General features: G+C 38.5%; 1 protein-coding gene across 11 annotated transcripts in view; it reads left to right on the top strand.

The window, feature by feature from the left end:
- The window catches only part of DENND1A (DENN domain containing 1A), a 527,524-nt gene that overhangs the window by 180,477 nt on the left and 321,857 nt on the right, over nt 1–25,190 (top strand). For all 11 annotated transcript variants that reach the window (XM_070452577.1, XM_070452573.1, XM_020872163.2 and 8 more), the window contains one exon: nt 180–299. In XM_070452577.1, coding sequence (XP_070308678.1) covers nt 180–299 — 120 coding nt within the window. The remainder of the gene's footprint in view (nt 1–179; nt 300–25,190) is intronic.

Raw genomic sequence — 25,190 nt, 5'->3', positions numbered from 1 at the left:
CTTTTTCTTTTTTAAAAAAATACTCAGTTTTTTCCCTTGAAGTGTGTAAATGTTAAGTTCATTTATAAAGAATTCCACTGAGAAAGGAAATGTTACAGGTTCAATGACTTGTTGTGATTAGATACTTTATCAGGAAACTTACTGCACATTCATTTTCCCCTTTGTTCTCTTTGCCGCAGCCTCACAGTCAGCCAAGTTGGCCAGAACTTCACATTCGTGCTCACTGACATTGACAGCAAACAGAGATTCGGGTTCTGCCGCTTATCTTCAGGAGCGAAGAGTTGCTTCTGTTTCTTAAGGTAAGGAAAATGGCTTTGGTTATTGGCTAGTTCTGTGAAACAGTGTCAGCTTTTGGGTTGCTCTTCTGTAATTAAATTTTCCAGCTGTTCTTTTTATTTTCCTATCTGCTTCCCATAAGTCACTGCACTTGGGGAGAAGAACTTTACAATGTTGTCCTTTCACTTTAAGTTCTACAGATAATTGTATTTATTTATTTGTATCACATCCCTTGGGTGGAAAAAGGGATCATTGCTTCTGTGGAGTGTGCAGAAGCTGGAGAATCAGCATGGCTTTAGTTCCTTCTTCTGTTATCTGGAGCTGTCAGAAATTAGCCTGTTAGGCTTTCCCTTGGACATTTTGTGTATGTAAGATTATTAATAAAGTATGTGTCTGCAGTTCAGGACGTCTTGCAGACACTGATTGTGTCCTTCTCAAAGTAACACCCCTGCCCCTTTCGGGTCAATGAGTGAGTAACTGTTTCCCAACTTGGCTCCCTCTGTAGAGGTTTTGAAAAAAGTGCAGAATCCTGTGAGAAGGCTTCTTTAGGTCTTCCAAAACTCCCTTCACACACCAGAAGCACACTTACTTAATGCTCTGTTTCCTCCTGCCAGAGGGGTAAGGCATATTCTGGGGTTGGAGGATGTGTGGAAATCTGATTTCAGAGCTGCTGGCTCTGTGGGCTCCTGCTGGGCGCCTCCTGAGGGGGAGGGAAAGGCATCCCACGCACTCGCCTCCGCATCTGCCTCGGTTAAGTAGGTGTCGGAGGGGCCCGCCTCCTGTCTCTGCTCATGTGCAGCAGCAGAGGGCAGGGCAGCAGGGAGGCGCCCCTGACAAAACCCGGTCCCCGTCTCGGGCTTGAGCCTAGGAATGAGAGGCCAGACCCACTATGAATTCCAGAAGGGGTAGTTCTCTGGTGTACTAGTCTCTGCATTTTCTTTTCTTCCTCACTAAGAGCAGACCCCCTTGCCCCCCAGACACACACACACCCTCACACCATAGGGGTGGTGAGGGCTAACTTTCAATGTCTTAGCTCGATAACTGTCAGTCAGGAATGCTACTTCTGCATTTCTCTACACAAATCTTATTATTGTTTTTAATCAGTGAAGTCCACTGGCTCCTTCATCAGGCATGATATCTCTAATTTGAGCACTAGAGGACAACTGCTGGAAAGACCTTAAGATGGAGGTACAAACCCGGCTGCTTTGCAAGACTCCTGTTCACAAGCACACCTCTGGCCCAGGCCCAAGGACTACCTGCCCTGAGTATTAGACTCTGATATAAATTATTATTTACTTTTTTATTTAACAAACTAGTTGAATAGCCTTTTGCTGTTATCATTTAGAATGAAAAATAGTAGCAATTGGTGTGTTTTCTGTCTGTTGTACTATCTAGGAACTATGGGGAAAAATTTGGTGGGTTAGTTCATTCATTTGTTTGTCAGTCCTTAATTGAGTGCTTACTATTAACTAGTCCTTGTCCTTAAAGAGTTCCCCAGATGAGCTGGGGAGATGGATGATCTCGCTGCAGTACTCTATATATAACACATAGAATGATACTCTGAAGTAGTGTCTTCTTACTGTTGCTAATCTAGTGCCCCAGAGCATAGTGGCTGTAGTTAAAAATAGTCTTCTGTGGATTCTGGGACATGCATTTCATGGGTATTTAACATGAGGCCAGAAGGCTCTGTTTATCTTATTCAGCTTTTGCTTAACAGGGCAAACAAAATGGCACTTTACCTGTGCTTGATTTGGAAACATTGCTGGGTTGAGACTAGCATGTGAGTGGAAGAACCTGCTGTTAACCCTGGATAACATGGTGACATGTCCGGTGGAGAGGTCTTCCAAGAGAACATCAGTGGGACTTGGGTCTGGGTTACATTATTAGCATCATCTTCTTTTGCTGTTTGGTCTTCTTGCTTTTCTTCAGATGCTTTTCCTTCAGTTAATTTGTGTTTTAAAGTCCAGTCATGTTCTCAGTACTCTTAAGTCTGCTCAGCTGCCACCTTTACTTTTGCTTTTCCATTTCTTCCTGTGAGGGATATAGTTCCTAGTGATGGCATTTGTGCAGACATAGCCCCCACTGTTCTAGGATTTCGCTTCTTAGGATCACTTTTTCTCTCTCTCAAGTTCATTTGCTTCCTGGCCCACATGAACGACCAGACCTTTCTGCCTTCATACATTTTTACCCATCCTTCCAGGCTCAGCTTGAGCGTTTCTCAGAGTCACCTTTTCCAGGCAGAGGTAATCATCCCATCTTCTGGATGCACCCAGCATGCTTTGCACTGTTAAGCTATATATGCATAAGCCTTGATCTTCCTTGTCTTTCTCATAGTGAACAGTTAACTCTTCACTGGTAAAGGTTGTGTCTTAAGCAGTATCTGCATCCCCGTGACTTAGTGTAGTGTTGACAGAGGTGTGCATGACTTTCAGAGACAGGGAGATCCATTCCATTTGGTTGGAAAAGCAGGATCCTGAGGGCTCTGAGTGGGAGCACAGGCTTCATTAGATACTAATTCAAAGAGAAAATATGCAATCCAGTTATTGGCAGAAACATGGTTCATATTACCAGACAATTTGTATTAGTCGTAAGAGGTGCACCTTTTATTCTTACACTGTGGATTCAGTGACGCAGTGGACACGCGTTGTGTCCATAAAGAACTAGGTCATTAGTATTTTACAAAATTTAGACACTTTTACAATGAAAGGTTGTTAGACATCCTTTATTCAATATAACTTATTAGATTCATTGTTAGGGGCATTGTCTGTTCCTCCCCACTAGAATATAAGCTTCATGAAGCCTGGGAATTCTTAACCTGTTTTGTTCACAGATATACCCAAAGTGTATTGAAGAATGTGTCTGTACATAGTAGACAGTTAGTAATACTTGTTTTATGAAGGATTGAATCCCTGAGTTTATTAAAAAAATTTTTTTTTCAAAGTTTTTTTGAACTCTTGTTACCAGCTAACCTTGACAGAGATGTAGTTGTACTAAACTAAAAAATCTTATTAACAAAAGTACCATGGTATATAAAGTCAAATGCATTATTTCCTCTCACAATTGACTGTTTCTTTATATTAAAACATTTTACTTTTATTTGAGAGTCACCATTATATTATTTAGCTAGTTGCTAGATGGTCTGTGTATGTGTGTGTGTTCAGTCGCTTCAGTCATGTCTGACTCTTTGCAGTCTTATGGACTGTAGCCTGCCAGGCTCCTCTGTCCATGGGACTTTTTAGGCAAGAATACAGGAGTGGATTGCCATGTCCTCCTCCAGGGGATCTTCCCAACCCAGGAATCGAACCCACGCCTCTTATGTCTGCTGCATTGGCAGGTGGGCTCTTTACCACTAGTGCCACCTGGGAAGCCCCAGGTTAAAAGCACCAGCTAGGAGAACATGAGTTATGAGTAAGTTAGTTGTTCTTTATAAACCCAAGAATCTAAGAAAGTATTTTAGCATTCTCAGATAGCACCATCTGAGTTTAATATATAGTAAATATTTACCACTGAAATCTTAATATTGTAAGACAAAGACAAAGTGACCCAGATCACTTTTTTTTTGTGGCTTCTTTTGCCCAAAAACACATGCCCCAACAAGGCTAAAATGTAATGAAATATGCTATTTATAAGCAGCTTTTGGTTTTGGATGATCAGAAGAAATGTAGGAGTTCAAAGTCATAACTGTATTGCTTGGAATGGGGAGCAGTAGATTATGGAAGATGAGCCATACTATATTAATTTATTCTTTATAAAGGCACTTTAAAAATATTTGCGTTCTACAATTTTCTACTTAATGTAGGGATCTTATTTCAGCTCTTGAGAAAACTTGAATAGCAATCTTTATACCCAAATAGAGTTGTTCAGAGCCTCTTATACATTTTGGGAAGAAATAACTTGTTTCATCAATATGGCATCTAAAATTTTTTTAGCCTAACATTTAAAGTTTTTATTCAATAGTAAGTATCTTAGTATCTAACATATTTCAGGAATGAGCAATGCATAACATGTGATCTTTGGCCTTTTTTTACCTCAAGTTCCTAAAATAGACACACAGATATAGCCTCAGCTCCCCATATGAGAACCTTTCAGATGTCCTTTTTACCCAAGAGTTTGGTAAGCTGAATCTTCTGAACTTGGTATTTCAAACTGTAAACAATATGTACTTTTTGCCCTTCACCAAATATGAAATTGAATTTGCTTCTAGGTGCACTGTTCCAGGCCATCTCTGATTTTGATACCCATCTCCCATTTCACTTCTACTACCCTTAGTGTCTTGGGGGCCACTTCATCTTTGGGAAGGGACTATGTAAATAAGTAATTAAAATATATTGTGATAGATGCTTTTTTAAAAAAATATGTATCCGTAAGGTTCTTTGGGGTCACAGATTAGGCGGAGCTCATGTCTGACTTGGAGAATCAGAGAAAGTGTTGCTGATGGGTTCCAGTTAAATTGGACCTTAGAGAATCAGTGGAGGCTTGCTTGGAGGAGAATGGGGAGAAAAGCTCTCTGGGCAGTGAGAACTGGTGCACAAAGGTCCAGAGAAATGAAAGGTATAGCAAGGTGAGAGACTGATGAGAATTCTGATGAAAGATTGATAGCAAGAGAGGATGCTGTAAAAGTCTTGGGACAAGACTGTGAAAGTCTTTGTGGGCCATGCTCAAGATTTTGAATTATCCCATAGAAAATGGTGTGTCATCTGATGGTCTGGGGCAGGTGTTAGCAATACTGATGTTTGTAAATGAAATTGCTGTCTACACAAACTTGGGGTTTTCTGGTTATTGTTAGAGGAATGTTGCCCATCACTTTGGGAATAACATCTGATTTAGATTGGAATTTTCAAGACTTAACTTTAGTGTTTTTTTTTTTTTAAATTATAACTTAATAGGATGTGTTCCTTGGCTCTTGTTGGGGAGTTATTATCCTTCCTTCCATGCAGATTGGCCTGTGGGCTTATGTTTAAACTTTGTGTTAAGTGAGGACCATCTTCCTTCTGGAACATTTTCTGACTTAATGGCAGGAACAACTATTGTATCCTTTTTTCATCTGTATTGTATTCATTTCTGCTATAAACAGAAAAGCTTGGTTTTCACAGAGAAAAAGAAGCTAGAAGTAATAGAGTCTGGTTTTGAGAACTTTGGCTTCTCTAACTGCTCCTGTGTTTTTTAAACAACACATACAGTTTAGGAGAAAAATCAAAGGATTCTTTCCTTAGGCAGGTGCAATGGCAGAAACCCTTTTGGGTTGTGTTTTAGCTGCTTCAGTTTATAGTAAGTGTATGGGGGATGGGAAGGGAGTTGAGAAGGAAGGTTGTGGGGACAGCTCCCAGATTTTACCTTGAAAGCAGGTGCTGCTGAAATATCCCAGAAACAGATGGAATCTCCTATTCTTGTTTTAAGCTATTTATGGTTGTCTTGCCTGAGGGTACCCTGCTGTACAAAAATGTAAAGCCTGATGTTTGAGGGCAGTTTGGGCCTCAAAGCTGGGTCCCCTCTGGGAGACATCAGCCTTTCTTCCCAATGCCTTAAATGCCATTTGGGAAACCTGGATCTTTCATACTATTTAACAGAAGATTTTCCTCTGCTTTCCGAGTGTTTCCATCTCTCTGGGGCTGTTTGATTTTTTTAAATTCCTTCCCTTAAAAGTATGATGGGCACAATGTTGTTTTCTGGATGGTCAGCTGGGAGAAGGCCTGATTGCTGTGGCAGATTATAATTCCACTCATTGTGGGTCCTGGCACATGGCTTCTGTCAGAAACTGAACCCATGGGATGGGGCCTGTGGAGGCTCTGGTTTACTAGGCCCAGGGCCTTTTCTGAGAGTATTTTGAAAGGCTTGCATGGGGGGTGTGCTCATCAGAACATCACTTTGTGGGAGGCTGTAACTTTTTTTTTCTTAATTAAAAAAAATGAAGTGGTTGGGGCATGTTGCATGTTTTATTGCCACACAGATGCCTTCATGCTTAGAAATATATAATCCTCTAGGGAGTCACAATTCGACGATGGTAACAAGCTGTACAGTTTTAACAAAATCACCTTTAAAGAGGAGAAAGGGAAATAAATAAAACTGCTCTTGCTCTCCTAGCAGCCTACTATTTGAGGGCTGGGAAGCTGGACAGTTGGAAAGGACAGGTGTGTCTTCTGCACCGGCAGCCAGCCTCAGGGCCATCCACTGTAGGAACGTTTTTTTTTTTTTTTTTTACCCCTCCTGGTCTTTTACACAGGCAACCAGCCTGGCTCAGGGTTGTGGGTATTTGAAAAGCAAAGATTTTGGCTAAAAGAAAATTTTCATTTTGAGATTGAATGAGTTGGGCATTGCAATAGACATGGTATGATCTCACTCTATGTTTCAAAGGCAGAACGCTACCTTTTCTTAATGCTCTTAATGCTTGTTTCTCGTCATATATATTTAGATAAAAGAACCATAATGGGTTGTTCACCTTTGCAGAATGTGAATTTAAAGACCTCTTAAGAAAAATGTACTACAGCCCATCCTTATTTTATATATGATGAAAATGAGACCTGCAGAAGAAAGATTTTTTTGTCCCAAGTTCTTTAACTGGATGATAGCAGTTTTCTGACCCCCCAATCCAGAGTCTTGTCCAAGATATGACAATGATTTTTCCACTTGGGAGAATAAGCACAAGACCACCTAGGACTAAGGTTTTTCAAGACTCAGTAGCCTCAAGCATCAAAAAGTCATATTTCTTTAGGGCCAGTGTTGCATTCTGTGTGAGCAATCCAGCCATATGATTATAGAGTAAAGAAAATGATACAGTTGTGTTTAAATCTGATGTAAAGTATGTTTGAATGGAAAACCAGTAAAACTGAGCCTGCCTTCTGAGAGAAAGAGAATCCTAAGAATTCCATATGCGAGACCCTTTTTGGAAGACTGGAAAAATTCTATAGGAGAGGCCACTGGTGCTTTTTGATTGAGTTTGAGTGTCAGCAATTTTTATTGGACCTCCCTGCAAGCAAACCACTTTTCTACAATAGCAACAACAAGCAGAATGTATTTATTTGAGCTTTATCTTTGCTTTTCACTAGGCAGGAGGTAGAAAGGAAAATAACTCAGTATGCTTCACACCTAAAATTGCCCTTTGGATCTAAGCTACACTCTTATTTTAAGAGCAAGATAGATTTGTGAATACAAAGAAGAGTCTGAATTTAGGTTTTTTGGCCCTTCCAGTGATCAGTTTTAGAAGCAGTAGGAAGTCTAACATTTGTCCATCATGGAAAGGCCCTGGAAGACTGAGATAGTATACCTCTTTACATCATTTCAAGGAGAAAAATCATTATGCCATCTGCAGTTTGAAGAGCCCACAATTCTTACAATCAGTTAGGAGTCACTTATTTTTAAGATGTAAAACTTTTGGGATTGTGAAGATATTCTTCCTCACTAGAGGAATTTAGAAAACTTAAGAAAAGCAGTTTATCATCTTATGATTCCAATAATGACTAGATGTGTTTCTTTCCTTGAATTGGGATCATGCTGGAGGTATAGTTTTCTTTTTTTTTTTTTTTTTTGTAGGTATAGTTTTCTATCCAGCATTTTCATTTATTATATTGTAAGTAAGTGTCTTTACATATCATTAAATATTCTTTCCTGATAATCTTTCTGACTGTGTAATTTGTGTGAAATTGATTTACAAGACAACAAGCTCTTAGTTATAAAAAAATTTTTTTTTCTTGCTAAGACTTATGTTCTTTTAAAAATGCATTTGTTCTAGTGAATTTGTCATTCAGCTAATTACTTTTTTTAAAACTCAACTACTTTTTATCTTAACATGTGAGCTATTACCCATTTCTTGACAATGAAGGCTAGTTACTAACTTCTGAAAACAATGAACGTAAAAGTATAGAAATAGTATCAGAAGTCTTAGTTAAATCAAGTGACAAATAATGTATTTAGTTTACTTTTCCTTTCTGTGTTTCACTTTGACATTTATATCTTCAAAGTAATCCTTTCTACTAGTGTAAGTAAGTTATGTTATAAATTGCAAAAAATAATGCAGCATAAAGGGACTACTTTTAAAGTTGCACAGCAGTTGCTTTTGAATATGTTATATTCTGAATGGAAAGAAAGTATACATACCTTAAAACTTCATGTAGAAATTTAGGGACTTTTTAAACATTGTAGATAAAATTAAGTTCTGTACTACAATATGCATTAGAAATTGAATAGGTTTTTATTTCTGTTTCATGGGAAGTAGAACTACCAGTAACCTTCAGCAAAGCTAAGGTCAATTGTCTCTAACTCAGTTCAGAAGTGTGAGAGTACCTCTATGGAGATTTTAAATCCCTTATCTAAAATACAAAGCAATATGTATTATGAAATTAATTCTGAGAGGCATTATTTATGGTTTCTAATGTATTATATTTCAGATGTCTTTGAAGTAAAGTAGGTGGAGCTTTGTATTTGGGGTTAATTGTCCCATTGTTCATTTATTCAGTCTGGTATTTTAACTAGCTCTTTATGTGTATTAATGAGCCCAAAATGCAGCACAAAAAAAAAAAAGAAAAAGAAAAAATGTTGGGCTCTAAAGAAAAATTTGACATTTTAAAACTTAAACGTGTGGTGGAAAAAGAAGTTGGGTGAAATTTAGTGTCCTGTAGTTTTTTGGCTTGAACTCCTAATGACTGGTTTCCTTTAAAAAAAAATTTTTTTTTTTTTAAGTTTTAAAATCCTACTCCCACAAGAAAACAAGAAGTCTTTGGGGGGATAAAAAACAAAACAAAAAACCCAAAAAGCCACAGAAGCAACTCCAAGCCAAAAGTAAAGAAAGTGTGTTTGCTAGTGTCCAGTTTTCTGCTGAGTTAGGCATTTGTTGTCATCTGTTTTAAAAAAAATACATATTTGGTAATTTTGGTTTTATCATTTTAAAGAAATTTTTAATTTGATCTTTTCTTTATTAGTATATGAAAATATACTAAGTGTTGATTATCCTCCTTAAGTAAAGACTAACCACTGGAAGCAATACTTGTTTTTATTTTTAAAAAGGAATTTTTTTTAAATTCCCCAGAGATTATTATCCCTGGTCTTTTTATCTGAAGAGATAGTTTACCTTTCATGCAGTGGGACTCCCTGAATTTGTCTTTCCTCAAATTTAATACTTACATTATAATGGAATGAACATTGGTAATTGGTACTATATTTGATTTTTTTGATCTTCTTGAAAATTGGATTAATAATATAAAATGTTTTCATTTACCCAGCATTCATCTTTGTCAGTTATTTCAGTGGTGAATTGAGGATAATACTAATTGAGAATTTTGTTATGATGACTAATAGAACACACAAAGAACTTAAGTACTGTTTTATCTACTATGTAAATGTTTAACTACAACCCTATGCTTTTCTTTTGTAAACTGTGAACTATAATCTGCAAAAGGAAAGTGCATTGATTTTAGCTATATGTACACATGTAAGTATAGTGTATATATATGTATGTATATGTGTGTATAGTATATATATGTGGGTGTACATATATATTATATATACTCACATAAGTACATACAAAAACTACATAGCAAATACTCATGTAATTACCAAGTTAAGAAATTTCCAACGCCTCAGAATAATTTTTTCACCTGTGTGGTGGTGGTTTAGTCATTAAGTTGTGTCTGACTCTTGTGACTCTATGGATTATAGCCTGCCAGGCTCCTCTGTCCATGGGATTCTCCAGGCAAGAATAACTGGAGTGGGTTGTCATTTCCTTCTCCAGGGAATCTTCCTGACCCAGGAATCAAACCCAGGTCTCCTGCATTGCAGGCAGATTCTTTACCAACTGAGCTACAAGGGAAGCCCTTCATCTGTATATGTATCCCTAAATAATATGGTATGGTTTTGTCTGGTTTAGAACCTGTATAAATTAAATTATACAATTTGAAATTATTTTAAGTCTTCTTTTGCTCAACTTTTGAGATTCATCCATGTTGTTTCTTCTCTTTGCTATATGAGTATTACATATTGTATTCACTCAACTGTAGGTGGCCATTTAGGCTGTTTCCAGTTTGTGGCTTTTATGAACATTCTTGAACAGATATCCTAGTACACAAAGGCACTGGGTTTTGTGGTATATGAGCCTAGGAGTTGAATAGCTGTGTGTTGGGTACATACATCTTCAACTTTATTGGATAATGCCAAATTGTTTTCTAAAGTGGCTATGCCATTTTACTGTTCTGCCAACTGTGTGTAAGCATCCTTCTAGTTCCACACTGCTGCCGCTTACTGCTTTTTTTTTTTTTTTTTCTCACTTACTGCTTTTTAAAAGAAGACATGCAACTTGCTATTCTCCTTTCTCAAAGCCTGTGAGATCTGGGTGTTGTCATTCTTTATTTCCCTAAAGATTAATTTGGCCTCAATGTCTGAAGAGGTATTGCTGGAGAAAGAGGCACTGCTGGAGTTGTAAGAAGCAAGTTGGTCATCCCTGAGGTGAAATGAGCTGTGAGGTGGCATGGCATAAAGAGCATGGTCTGGAGTTAGCGCAGAATTTGAATCCTCGTCCTGCTGATGCAGAAATGTGCCTTTAGGTGCTCCATTTACTCTTTCTGAGCCTTAATTTCCTTGTATCTACCTTTTTTTTGGGGGGGTGGTAGTGGTGAGGACTAGAGATAATATAGGCAAAAAATCTTGGTAAGGTTGTCTCTGGTAGCTTACAACATTATGTGGCACAGGAGTTTCTAAAAGAAGGGTAGACCAGTTGTAACATATACATGTCATTGTCATACATGGGATTTGTGTGGGCTTGTAAATAACCAAGTCTGTGTGAGCCTGGTCACATCAACTTGAAGATGATACTTAGTGGCTATGATGTGGGCACTTATACATTGTAGGTCCAGGTGGAAAATGATCCAATATTTTTGGAAAATAATTCACATATCTTTGTATGAATTGTTCCCATTTTTGAAAATCTTCTAAGGAAAACTCAAATATATGTACAGATATATGTATGAAGATGTTTATTATAGTATATAGAATGAGAAATTAGGAACAATTAATGGAGGGAGATAGCTAAATTAATACCATTAAAATTATGCTTTTGGTGATTATTTAATGACATGGAAAACATCTAAGATATACAAAAAAAGCAAGAGACAAATTTTCATATATGATATATCTATTTTGTAAGAAAATTAGAGGAAAAAAGCCTGGGTGATTATATACTTTTAAGCATTAACTTTGAGACTAGTTAGGTAATGGGATCACGTGTGTTTTAAATTTTCTTCTTTGTATGTTTTTAATGAAGTAGTTCTTGCAATTTTATCCTGTCAAGTTCAATTCAAATATTCATTGCACCACAGTTTATGTGTTTTTTAATTTGGAAAAATTATAACTACCTTCATATAAAACATGATTCCAAATATAGAATGCTGCAAATGGTAGTAGTTTAACTACCAAAATGACCACTGATGCTCTAGTGTGTTTTTCTCCTCCTAAGTTTCCAGAATGGACTTGGGCTCTAGAATCAGACTTGTGTTCACACTTCAGTTCGTCTATGTACTAGCCATAGGAATGGAAGCAAGTCACTTCACAATTTTGAGCCTCAGTTTCCTTATCCGTAAAACAGAAAATACTTCCCATGGTAGCCATGAGGATTAAATGAGATTTTTGGTGCTCAATTCAAAGTAATTATTGCCATGTTGCCTTGCAAGATTTAAAAATACTATTAGTTATAAAATGTACCACAGAGGTTAAAAACAACTTTTCAAGGGGAAAATGGGGGTTGTATTGAGTTTTCAGATTGATTTCAAGAAGCATCTTGATTTTAGAAACAATGAAAGTAAGAGTTCATCTTAACTGAGAAATGATTGTATTAATTTCACAGTGGGATATTTAACATCTATTCTATGGATTACCACTGTTTTACACTCTTCTTATTGATCTTTTAATTTTCTCAGAAATTTCTATCCTATTTGTGTGAAAAGACTAGGAACCTATTCCCAATTCGTGCCTCAAACCTGCTTTTTATGGCCTCAGGATCTCTGTCATAACCCGTTTTATGCTTTCACAAACTGAGCCCCTGGGGAGCTGTCTGCACTTTTCAGCGTGATCCAGCTGAATTCCTTCCCTTCCCCACTCGAGCCTTTGATTTGCCAGGTTTTTGTTCATCTACCCTAAGGATGGACTGAGATTGCTGAGCATGGCCTCTCTTGTGGTGCAAAGTGAGAATTGTTTTTAATTGAGCAGAAACATGTGGAAGGATCAGGAATATCTCAAGGGATTACAGAAAAATTCCAAATTTGTACTACTTACAGCTTGTGTTTAGAGCAGGGTCTGCTGGGAATAAATGTTAGTTAGTGTGGCCTGTGACCTTAAAAACTGTTGACATGGACTTCAGCCAGAAACTAGCCACAGACCTCCTTTGTTAAACTCATTCATAGCTCCTTGAAAACTCTAGTCAGTGAAAGTTGCCAGCTCCAATCTAAGCAGAGCCCTTTTTTTTTTTTTTTTTCCCATGCTTTGGAAACAGAGGACGCCCCTTAACCAGCAAGGCTTCTTTAATAGGACTACATGGCCTTAAACGCAATTGGAATTGACAACTTCCTGGCTTGGGTTTGCCAACTGGCAGGGCTGTGAAGCCAAGGGGACAAACAGCATTGGGGCGCTGTGCACTTGTGTTTGTGTATGTGTGGAGGAAACTGAACTTCACAGCACTGCGATACCTTCACTCCAAAAGCAACACTCTGGCCTGAATTGGACACGTCTTCCTAGTGTTCTGGCTGGGATAGACAATTCAGAATTCTCTCTCAACATAAGGAAAAGAGAAAATGACTGCCCTTTCTTTCTGATGGTGATGATTCTGATCTTTCCCATCTCTCCTCAAAACCCTTGATTTAATCTTTTCATTGGTGTTGCATTGCCCAAATGTAGAACAACACATTTTTGGATGGTACTCAGCATCCACTCTGGGGCTTTACTTAACAAATTTCAGTTTCTATCAAGCTGAAGGGGTAGCCAGAATATCCCTTCGTTTACTGGTTGAAGAAATGAGGCATGAGGATGTTAAGCAGTTTCGTGTGCCTTGTTCCCTATCAAAAAATATTAGAAGAAAGGTCCTTAGCATAGTAATTGAGACTAGAAACTAGTATTTTCTTTGGTTCTTGTCTTTAAAGACTACATTATCTGAATTTCAAGACGTGGAGGCAAATGGAATGTTTTGAAAAAATGAATAAGTTCATTAGACTTAAAAGAGGAAACAGTTATTCTGCTTACAAAGTTATGTTAATTCTATACCATGTTGACAGTGGGTAAGAAAGCTATCTTGGTTATCACTTGTCATCCTGAGATATACAATCATATCAGTCCATATCTCTCTCCACTTGATTACTTGTTAAATTTTGGTTGTTGGAATGTAATATTTATCTCCAGTTATGCCGTTGAAGTTGTTATTTTTAACATAAATAATCCAGCAAACTTATCACTTCTAAAAGCTGCTGAGGTTTGGTGTGATTTTAATCAGTCACGTGTAAGGAGAAAAAGGTTTCTTGGCCTAAGAATCAATGGCACATAGGCTAGAAATATGGAAACTCTTAAGAGAAATTATTTAATTTCCTAGAGACTTTATAAGAATTCAGATGTACTTGAGAACATATAAGAATACCTGATCTATCATAGGTGTACCCTAAGTTCTTGTTGAATGAATAAAATTGATTAAAAAAATTAAAAAGCACATTATTTCCCAGCCCCAGTATTGGTTTGTTCACATACACATAAATAATATCCCTTCTTCAACACCTTCACCTTTAGATCATTTATTACTCCCACAGAAGGTAGATGATGTCCTAATGTTTTAATTATCTAAAATTCTAATGCAAAGCTTTTAGATTTAGAGCTAGATTCAAATTCTGACTTATTAGCCGTGTGACAAATCAAGTCATTTAAATTTTTCTGATTCTCATTTCCCACATCTATAAAATAATGAGACCTACTCTGTGAAGTTGTTAACATACAGGTTAAAATGTTATATGAAACACCTGATACAGGTGTTAAAAACAGTTGTTTTTCAGAAAGGAATTTATTATTTTCATCATATATTTTTCTCCTGCTCTCTGTCAAAGGGAATCGTAAAAAAAGTCTCAAATACTTTGCTGATTCTAAGACTCGCCCTGCTCAACCAGGGAATTTAGTTACTCTGAAGATCAGCTAAGAGTGATCTAAATATTCCAAACTCTAAGTAGAAAATCTTTTTTTGTTTAGTCTTTCAGTTGTGTCTGGCTCTTTGCGACCCCATGTAGCCCTGCAGGCTCCTCTCTCCATGGGATTTCCTAAGCAGGAATACTGGAATGGATTGCCATTTCCTTCTCCAGTGGATCTTCCTGACCAGGGATTGAACCTGCGTCTCCTGCATTGGCAGGTGGACTCTTTGCCAGTGAGACACCAGGGTAGCCAGAAAATCTTTACTAGGCTATGGGCTATGGAAATGATGGTTGTTTTCTGTGCCTATGCACTATACTATGAGTGGATAAGATTGTTAGAAAATATATTTAGATAGATAAATGATTGACAAAGTCAGATTCTATTTTTTCTTGCTTTTTGTCCGTTCAGTTCAGTTCAATTCAGTTGCTCAGTCGTGTCCGACTCTTTGCGACCCCATGAATCACAGCACACCAGGCCTCCCTGTCCATCACCAACTCCCGGAGGTTACTCAAACTCATGTCCATCAAGATGCTAGTAATCTCAGAACATTACATAGGTACAGAGAATTACATGGAATTCTTTGAACTTGTGTTCAGTTCCCTTTCTCACAGGATTTCACTGTAAGTGCTCCTATTCTTAAGCACACGTAAATGTTGTTTTACAAGAATTAATTCTAAAGCTCTCCTATATTTGAGCTGATGAATCCACTGGGTTTCATAACCTCTGTATTTATTTTGTGAGTTTCAACCTTGGTGTTTTGTGTGAATAGCAAATTATATGATGCCCCCCCCACCTTTTTTTTGTCTCCTACATACCAGGGGATTAAAAAATGTACTCTGAACAAGATGAAGGGTGAGCAACTCTCATGTGTAGAAGAGGGGAGATTATTTGTCAGATTTTATTTTGAGGGAATATTTTCCCCTAAGAGTTCATAAAATGAGAGTATGTCATCTTTTCTTCTAAAGATTTTCCCCCTAATGCTACCTCATTTTCTAAACTTTCATTAATAGCTCTTTGCAGCTGAAGCAAATATTTTAGATCTTTCTTGTACTCTCCTCCAGCTGGGAGTGTCTTTCACACATCAAAGGCAGATATGAACCTCTCATTAAAAGATAGTATGAGTTCATCATCTCAGAAGTAGGACCTAAAAATCTGTGATAACTTTCACTTACAATTCATATCTAAGCTGGACTGAGATTTTTCCGTGGGCTACTACATTTCTTAATTTGTCACCCCCAGATGCTTTAAAGTTTGGCTTTCTCCCTTGGTTTTATTATATCAGAAGATTATCCTTACTCAGAGTAGGAACTTAGTTGCAGGGCTTAGGAAAGATAAGTGCTTTAAAATTTGCATTCAGTAAGAAAATAAGGATCCTGAAGCTTAGGAAGAAAACCCAAAGTTTACTTGTTATTTTCTCTCCCTTTTCTCCTCCATGAATTTTGTGCTAGGCCTTCTTACACCCTTACTACACTGCCTGCTCTAGTGTCTATAAGGGAATTATTTGAAACTTAAGTTAATTCTGAAAATTCTACAAATACCTCTTTTCCTACCAATTGCTAATGAAAAGCAACACTGAAATTCGAGTGATTCAACACCTTTCTTGAGAGTATGGCAGACAACTGGTTAAAATCCTCAGATTTTATTTTTGAAAGCATTTCTAGACTAGGGTGAAGACTGGAATGTTATGCTGTAGCTGAAAGCCATACTAATATGTTTTTAGCTTTTTTAATTTGTATACGTGCATAAGTATACATGTGAACATGTTACAACAAAATATTGCAAGTTGCGTCATTTGAGTAATAGCCACAGCAAATCCAGTTTATGTCTTTTCCATAGTATTTACTTTCCTCACTTTGGTCAATTTCAAGCTCTGTGTTAGTATTTTTTAGCCAAAGGTGAAAGTTGTCCTCAGATAAATATTAGGATGGCCTGCCAGCCAAATCCTAGGCAACCTAGTGAATTGCACTCTTTGATAGTAGAAGGGTCTAGTTCAAGTTGCTCTGAATGTCATTTAACTATAAAACAATAGCCTTAACAAAAGTTGCTAGTGTCCTTCAAATGGTTTCTGTACCAGTAGCCAATTCTTTTGGCACTTTAGGATATGAGGTTTGTTCCATTAATAATTTGGAATGCAAGTTTTCAGAGCATTACAAAGCCCGTGAATAGTGGGGGCAGTCACAGACAGAAAAGTATGTAGATAGATTGAACATGCATGAAGTAAAAACTGAAAAGCAAGCAAACAAAAACATCACCTCCCCACCCCCCAAAACACATACACAAGCAAGCATAAACCCAGAAGCTGTTGACTCGGCAGTTTTTCATTCTTTACAGCTCTAGGGACAAGTTTAAATTGGGAAAAAATTTTTTTATTCTCTTGTGCTGTGTTGAACCGGAAGGCACTGTTTGATGTGATCTGGCCCGGATGTCAGCACTGTGCAGCTTTGTGGTGATTGTTTATCTTCAGGTTTTCACTTTGTAAAAGGAGAATCAGCAAACAGTTTGTTTAGGGTCATTAAGTTATATTTACTGACTGCTTTTGTGTGTGTAACAAGCAAACATAGATTAGTTTAAATACTTTAAATTTAATTTTATTTTAACTATTAATCCTAAATCTTCTTTAACAAATGCTGGTTGTGACTCCCCAGATAAATGTTAATCTGTTTAGCACTTTACATTCTGGATATTGTTCCTCTTATTTAAATTTCTTATTCTTCTAGGAAGTTTTCTCAGCTTAAGGCCAGTAAACTATTATTTTACTGGTCTTTTAAATGGTCTTGAAAGAATTTTCTGAGATTATAAATTCCCAGAAGGATATTTATATTTTTGGTTACATAATAGCTTAGAATGTAAATGTCAAAACTTTAATAACAGTTACCAAATAACAGTCCACTTACTCACTTGGAATTCAGGTACATTTGTTTTAAGAGTATTGTTTTCAAAATATTTTCAGAGGATGGAAGTTGCTCACAATACATACCATTCCACTGTTTGCTTCCTTTGAAGTGCTGTGATGGCTGCTAAGTCCCCTGAAGAAAAGTTTGAAATCTCTTCCTGGTACCTCCTGTTATCATATAATACTATTTTAAAGATCAAGGGATGCATATGAAAGTCTTTGCTTCTGTTTTTTTTTTCCAAATACAACTAGATTTTCTTAGTAAATTTAATTCAAACTGCACAATTACGTAGTGACTTAGTTCAATTCAAGGTTAAGTGTTTAAAATTTTAAATGTTTTCCCTGTTGATGCCAGCAGTAATTCTAAGTAAGTGAAAGTTGCTCAGTTGTGTCTGACTCTTTGCGACCCCCGGGATTATACAGTCCATGGAATTCTCCAGGCCAGAATACTGGAGTGGGTAGCCTTTCCTTTCTCCAGGGGATCTTCCCAACCCAGGGATCGAACCCAGGTCTTCCTCCATTGCATGTGGATTCTTTACCAGCTGAGCCATCAGGAAAGTCCAACAGTAATTCTAATTTAGTATAATAACAGTTCTAACCCAGGCAGGATTAACTACTGTACTCCTTTAGCTTACCTCACTGACTTTAATCAAACTTAGTCTTAAAAATACCAGTAAGTTACACTGACATTCTATAACTTTAAGATCAATAGCCTTACAGCATTGGTAGTTAATTAAGACAGTCTTCATTGGCAGCAGTGTAGTATATAGGAAATACTAGTTTTAGGACTTGGTTTCAAGTTCTGTATATACTTCTGACAGGCCAGGTGACATTGGGCAAGATGTCTGACCTGTACCAACCTCATCTGTAAAATAAGACAGTTAGACTAGATAGTTGTCAATGTTGCTGGATAAGTTCATATTAGTTTTTAATATGATATAGTCAGTATTTGAATTTATGTCATCTGATTCTAAAATTCATATTCCTCCCACTCCTGTGTGCTGCCTCCATCACATACTTTCTGCTTATCTGACTTAGGTTCAGGAGACATTTACTGGTTATCTGTAGGTACTGGGTATTCCACTGTAGGCACTAGAGATGGAGTATTATACAAGACATGCACATTCCCCATCTTCACATGTCCCAGGGTCTGAAGACAGACACATAATTAAACATCAGTTGTAATATTCAACCCTGCTAAGGAAAGCAGAGGCTATTAGATGCCTGTGTAAATGGTTAGTCGTCGTGTATTTTAAACAGTCTTCTCTGAATAGTTGACTTTACTTGTGTAGTAAAGACTACACTTTACAGTGTAGTCTTGTGCTGTGTGTACTTAATCGATCAGTCATGTCCGACTCTTTGTGACCCCGTGGACTGTAGCCCACCAGGCTCCTCTGTCCATGGGGATTCTCCAGGCCAGAATACTGGAGTGGGTTGCCATGCCTGTCTCCAGAGGATCTTCCCAACCCAGGAATCAAACCCAGGTCTCCTGCATTGCAGGTGGATTCTTTAACATCTCAGTCACCAGGGGAAATCTTAAAGTAGTTCTGGTTTGGGGGTGAGTGTAACATTGTAACAGCTCATATTTATTAAATGCTTACAGTTTGCTGAGTGCTTTCCATGCATTCTCTCATTTAATCCTCAGAATAACCTTGGAGAGGGCACTATGGACCACATTACACAGACAAAACAGATTTGCAGAGATTAAGTTCCTTACCTGAAGCAAAACAACTAAAAAGTGGCAGAATTCTTTTAATTCCAGAGGCTACGTTCCTAAACAAATTTGATCAAGTAAGTGGACACATTAGAGAAGTGTAAATCTATTTTTTGTCAATGTGAAATAGTATGACTTTTAATCCTATTTTGTCATTTTTAGTTCATTTAAAATCCACTTTTTGAAATGTACAGTTTTATGAGTTTTGACAAATGCCGGGTCAAAACATATCTATTACTGCAATCAAACTAGAGTTCCATAAATCCATAAGCAAATTCCCTTTGTAGTTAAACCCTTTCTGTTCCCAGTGGGGCTTCCCAGGTGGCTCAGTGGTAAAGAATCCACTGCCAGTGCAGGAGATGTAGGAATTGTGGGTTCAATCCTTGGTCAGGAAGATCCCCTGGAGGAGAAAATAGCAATGCCTCTCCAGTATTCTTGCCTGGAAAATCCCATGGACAGAGGAGCCTGACAGGTTATAGGCCATGGGGTCACAGAGGGTTGGATACAACTGAATGAATGAGCACACATATACATACCTGTTACCAGCCCTGGACAATGACTGATCTCTTCTTCATCCCTAAACTTTTGTCTTCTATAAAATGCTGCAAAATCTAATCATATGTTCTATATCTTTTGGGGACTGGCTCTTTCACATAGCAAAATGTCTTTAAGTTTCACCCGTGTTGTGTGTGAAAACCACAATCACAGAAAGCTAACCAAATGATCACATGGGTCACAGCCTTGTGTAACTCAAGGAAGCTATGAACCGTGCTGTGTAGGGCCACACCCAAGACAAGTCATGGTGGAGAGTTCTGACAAAACGTTGTCCACTGGAGAGGGAATGGCAAAGCACTTCAGTATTCTTGCCTGAAGAACCCCATGAACAGTGTGAAAAGGCGAAAAGGTACGACAATGGAAGACGAGCCCCCCAGGTTGGTAGGTGTCCAACATGCTGCTGGGGAGGAGCAGAGGAATAGCTCCAGAAGGAGTGAAGAGGCTGGGCCAGAGCAGAAGTGGCGCTCAGCGTGGATGTATCTGGTGGTGTAAATAAGGTCAGATGCTGTAAAGAGCAGCATTGCATAGGAACCTGGAATGTTAGGTCCCTGAATCAAGATAAATTGTATGTGGTCAAGGAAGAGATGGCAAGAGTAAACATCGACATTTTAGGAATCACAGAACTAAAGTGGACTAGAAATGTGTGAAGCTGAAACTCCAATACTTTGGCCACCTCATGCGAAGAGTTGACTCGTTGGAAAAGACCCTGATGCTGGGAGGGATTGGGGGCAGGAGGAGAAGGGGACAACAGAGGATGAGATGGCTGGATGGCATCACCGACTCGATGGGCATGAGTTTGAGTAAACTCCAGGAGTTGGTGATGGACAGGGAGGCCTGGCGTGCTGCGATTCATGGGGTCGCAAAGAGTCGGACACGACTGAGCAACTGAACTGAACTGATGGCATTATATCTACTACTGTGGGCAAGAATCCCTTAGAAGAAACAGAGTAGCCCTTGTAGTCAACAGAGGAATCCAAAATGCAGTACTTGGGTGTAGTCTCAAACACGAGAGAGTGATCTCGGTTCGTTTCCAAGGCAAACCATTCAATATCAGTAATCCAAGTCTATGCCCCAACCACTAATGCCAAAGAAGCTGATTAAATGGTTCTATGCAGACCTACAGGACCTTCTAGAACTAACACCAAAAAAAGATGTCCTTTTCATCATAGGGGATTGAATACAAAAGTAGAAAGTCGAGAGATACCTGGAGTAACAGACAAGCTTGGCCTTAGAGTACAAAATGAAGCAGGGCAAAGGCTAACAAGAGTTTTGCCAAGAGAATGCACTAGTCATAGCAAACACCCTCTTCCAACAACACAAGAGATGACTCTGCATGTGGACATCTCCAGATGGCCAATGCCAAAATCAGATTGATTATAGGCTTTGCAGCCAAAGATGAAGAAGCTCTATACAGTCAGCAAAACAGGACCTGAAGCTGACTGGGTCAGATCATAAGCTCCTTACTGCAAAATTTGGAGCTTTTGCAATAAGGAGATTGCGAAATTGAAGAAAGTACAGAAAACCACTAGGCTATTGAGGTATGACCTAAATCAAATGCCTTATTATTATACATGGAGGTGATGAATAGATTCAAGAGGTTAGATCTGGTAGAGTGCCTGAAGAACTATGGATGGAGGTTCGTGACACTGTACAGGAAGTGTGGCTGAAACCATCCTCGAGAAAAAGAAATGCAAAGTGGTTGTCTGAGGAGGCCTCACAAATAGCTGAGAAAAGAAGAAAAGCAAAAGGCAAAGGAGAAAGGGAAAGTTATACCCAATTAAATGCAGAGTTTCAGAGACTAGCAAGGAGAGAAAGAAAGCCTTCTTAAGTGAATAATGCAAAAAAATAGAAGAAAACAATAGAAAGACTAGATATCTCTTTAAGAAAATTGGAGATACCATGGGAACATTTCATGCAAAGATGGGTACAATGAAGGACAGAAATGGTATGATCTAACAGAAGCAGAAGATATTAAGAAGAGGTAGCAAGAATACACAGAAGAACTGTCCAAAAAGATCTTCATGACCTAGATAATCACGATGGTGTGATCACTCACCTGGAGCCAGACATCCTGGAATGTGAAGTCAAGTGGGCCTTAGGAAGCATTTCTATGAACAAAGCTAATGCAGGTGATGGAATTCCAGCTGAGCTATTTCAAATCCCAAAAGATGATGCTGTTAAAGTCCTGCACTCAATATGCCAGCAAATTTGGAAAACTCAGCAGTGGCCACAGGACTGGAAAAGGTCAGTTTCTATTCCAATCCCAAAGAAAGGCAACGCCAAAGAATGTTCAGACTACTCTATAATTGCACTCATTTCACATGCTAGTGGGGTAATGTTCAAAATCCTTCGAGCTTGACTTCAATAATATGTGAACTGAGAACTTCAGATGTACAAGCTGGATTTAGAAAAGGCAGAGGAACCAAAGATCAAATTGCCGACATCCTTTGGACCATAGATAAAGCTTTGGACCATGGATAAAGCAAGGGAATTTCAAAAAAATGATCTGCTTTATTGACTACACTAAAACCTTTGTGTGGATTGCTACAAACTGGAAGATCTTAAAGAGATGGGAATACCAGACCTCCTTATCTGCATCCTGAGAAACCTGTATGCGGGACAGGAAGCAACAGTCAGAACTGGACATGGAACAACAGGTTGGTACAAAATTGAGAAAGGAGTGCGTCAAGGATGAATGTTGTCACCCGGCTTGTTTAACTCACAGGTAGAGTGAAAAGTGGAGTCACTCAGTCGTGTCCGACTCTTTGCGATCCCATGGACTGTAGCCCACCAGGCTCCTTTGTCCATGGGATTTTCCAAGCAAGAGTACTGGAGTGGGTTGCCATTTCCTTCTCCAGGGGATCTTCCCAACCCAGGGATCAAACCCAGGTCTCCTGCATTGTAGGCAGACGCTTTACCGTCTGAGCTACCAGGGAAGCCATGTACATGTAGAGTACATCATGTAAAATGCTGGGCTGGATGACTCCTTAGAATCAAGATTTCTAGAACTATCAACAATCTCAGATATGTAGATGGTACCACCTTAAGGGCAGAAAGTGAAGAGGAACTAAAGAGCCTCTTTGATGAGGGTTAAAGAGGCAAGTTAAAAAAGCTAGCTTGAAACCTTGAGAAAGAAGAATGGAACTGGAGGAATCAGCCTGCCTGACTTTAGACTATACTACAAAGCCACAGTCATCAAGACAGTATGGTACTGGCACAAAGACAGAAATATAGATCAATGGAACAGAATAGAAAGCCCAGAGATAAAATCCACGAACCTGTGGTCACCTTATCTTTGACAAAGGAGGCAAGGATATACAATGGAAAAAAGACAACCTCTTTAACAAGTGGTGCTGGGAAAACTTGTCAACCACCTGTAAAAGAATGAAACTAGAACACTTTCTAACACCATACACAAAAATAAACTCAAAATGGATTAAAGATCTAAATGTAAGACCAGAAACTATCAAACTCCTAGAGGAGAACATAGGCAAAACACTCTCCGACATAAATCACAGCAGGATCCTCTATGACCCACATCCCAGAATTGTAGAAACAAAAGCAAAAATAAACAAATGGGACCTAATGAAACTTAAAAGCTTTTGCACAACAAAGGAAACTATAAGCAAGGTGAAAAGACAGCCCTCAGATTGGGAGAAAATAATAGCAAACGAAGCAACAGACAAAGGATTAATCTCAAAAATATACAAGCAACTCCTCCAGCTCAACTCCAGAAAAACAAATGACCCAATCCAAAAATGGGCCAAAGAACTAAACAGACATTTCTCCAAGGAAGACATACAGATGGCTAACAAACACATGAAAAGATGCTCAACATCACTCACTATCAGAGAAATGCAAATCAAAACCACAGTGAGGTACCATTACACGCCAGTCAGGATGGCTGCTATCTAAAAGTCTACAAGCAATAAATGCTGGAGAGGGTGTGGAGAAAAGGGAACCCTCTTACACTGTTGGTGGGAATGCAAATTAGTACAGCCACTATGGAAAACAGTGTGGAGATTTCTTAAAAAGCTGGAAATAGAACTGCCATATGACCCAGCAATCCCACTTCTGGGCATACACACCAAGGAAACCAGATCTGAAAGAGACACGTGCACCCCAATGTTCATTGCAACACTGTTTATAATAGCCAGGACATGGAAGCAACCTAGATGCCCATCAGCAGATGAATGGATGAGGAAGCTGTGGTACATATACACCATGGAATATTACTCAGCCATTGAAAAGAATTCATTTGAATCAGTTCTAATGAGATGGATGAAACTGGAGCCCATTATACAGAGTGAAGTAAGCCAGAAAGATAAAGACCATTACAGTATACTTACACATATATATGGAATTTAGAAAGATGGTAATGATAACCCTATATGCAAAACAGAAAAAGAGACTCAGATGTATAGAACAGACTTGTGGACTCTGTGGGAGAAGGCGAGGGTAGGATGTTTCAAGAGAACAGCATCGAAACATGTATATTATCTAGGGTGAAACAGATCACTGGCCCAGGTTGGATGCATGAGACAAGTGCTTGGGCCTGGTGCACTGGGAAAACCCAGAGGAATCAGGTGGAGAGGGAGGTGGGAGGGGGGACCGGGATGGGGAATACATGTAAATCCATGGCTAATTCATTTCAATGTATGACGAAAAAAAAAAAAATCCTATGTGAAATAAGCCAAAAAAAAAAAAAAAAAGCTAGCTTGAAACTCAACATTAAAAAACAGACCATGGCATCTAGTCCCATCACTTCATGGCAAATAGATGGGGAAAAAGTGCAGATAGTGGGAGACTTTATTTTCTTGGGCTCCAAAATCAGTGTGGACAATGACTGCAGCCATAAAATTAAAAGACAGTAGCTCCTTGGAAGGAAAGCTATGACAAACCTAGATAGTGCATTAAAAAGTAGAAACATCACTTTGCTGAAAAAGCTACAGTACAGTCAAAGCTATGGTTTTTCCAGTAGTCATGTTTGGATCTGAGAGTGGGACCACCAAGAAGGCTGAGTGCTGAAGAATTGATGCTTTTGGATTGTGCTGGAGAGGAAGCCTCTTGAGAGTCCCTTAGACAGCATGGAGATCAAACCAGTCAGTCCTAAAGGAAATCAGTCCTGAATATTCATTAGAAGGACTGTTGCTGAAGCTGAAGTTCCAATACTTTGGCAAAGACCCTGGTGCTGGGAAAGACTGAGGGCAAGAGGAGAACAGGGCAACAGAGGAGGAGGTGGTTGGATGTCATGACTGACTCAATGGGCATGAATTTGAGCACACTCCAGGAAATAGTGAAGGGCAGGGGAGCCTGGCGTGCTGTGGTTCATGGAGTCGCAAAGAGTTGGACACGACTTAGCGACTGAACAACAACATGTTGTGTGTATCAGTGACTCATTCTTTTTATTGTAAAGTAGGTATTCAATTCTATTGTATGACTATAACCACAGTTTATCCATTCACCACTGAAGGATGTTTGGGTTGTTCCAGTTTTTATGATGATGAGTAAAGTCATTGTAAATATTTGCATAAAGGTTTTTGTGTGTACACAAGTTTTTGTTTCTGTAAGGTAAAAACCTAGGAGTAGGATTGCTAAATCATATGCTGAGTATAT

The sequence above is a fragment of the Odocoileus virginianus genome, chromosome 2 (genome assembly GCF_023699985.2).
Source record: "Odocoileus virginianus isolate 20LAN1187 ecotype Illinois chromosome 2, Ovbor_1.2, whole genome shotgun sequence".
Lineage (NCBI taxonomy): Eukaryota > Metazoa > Chordata > Mammalia > Artiodactyla > Cervidae > Odocoileus > Odocoileus virginianus.
Note: the sequence above shows the minus strand (reverse complement) of the source record. Positions and strands in the feature narration are given on the sequence as shown.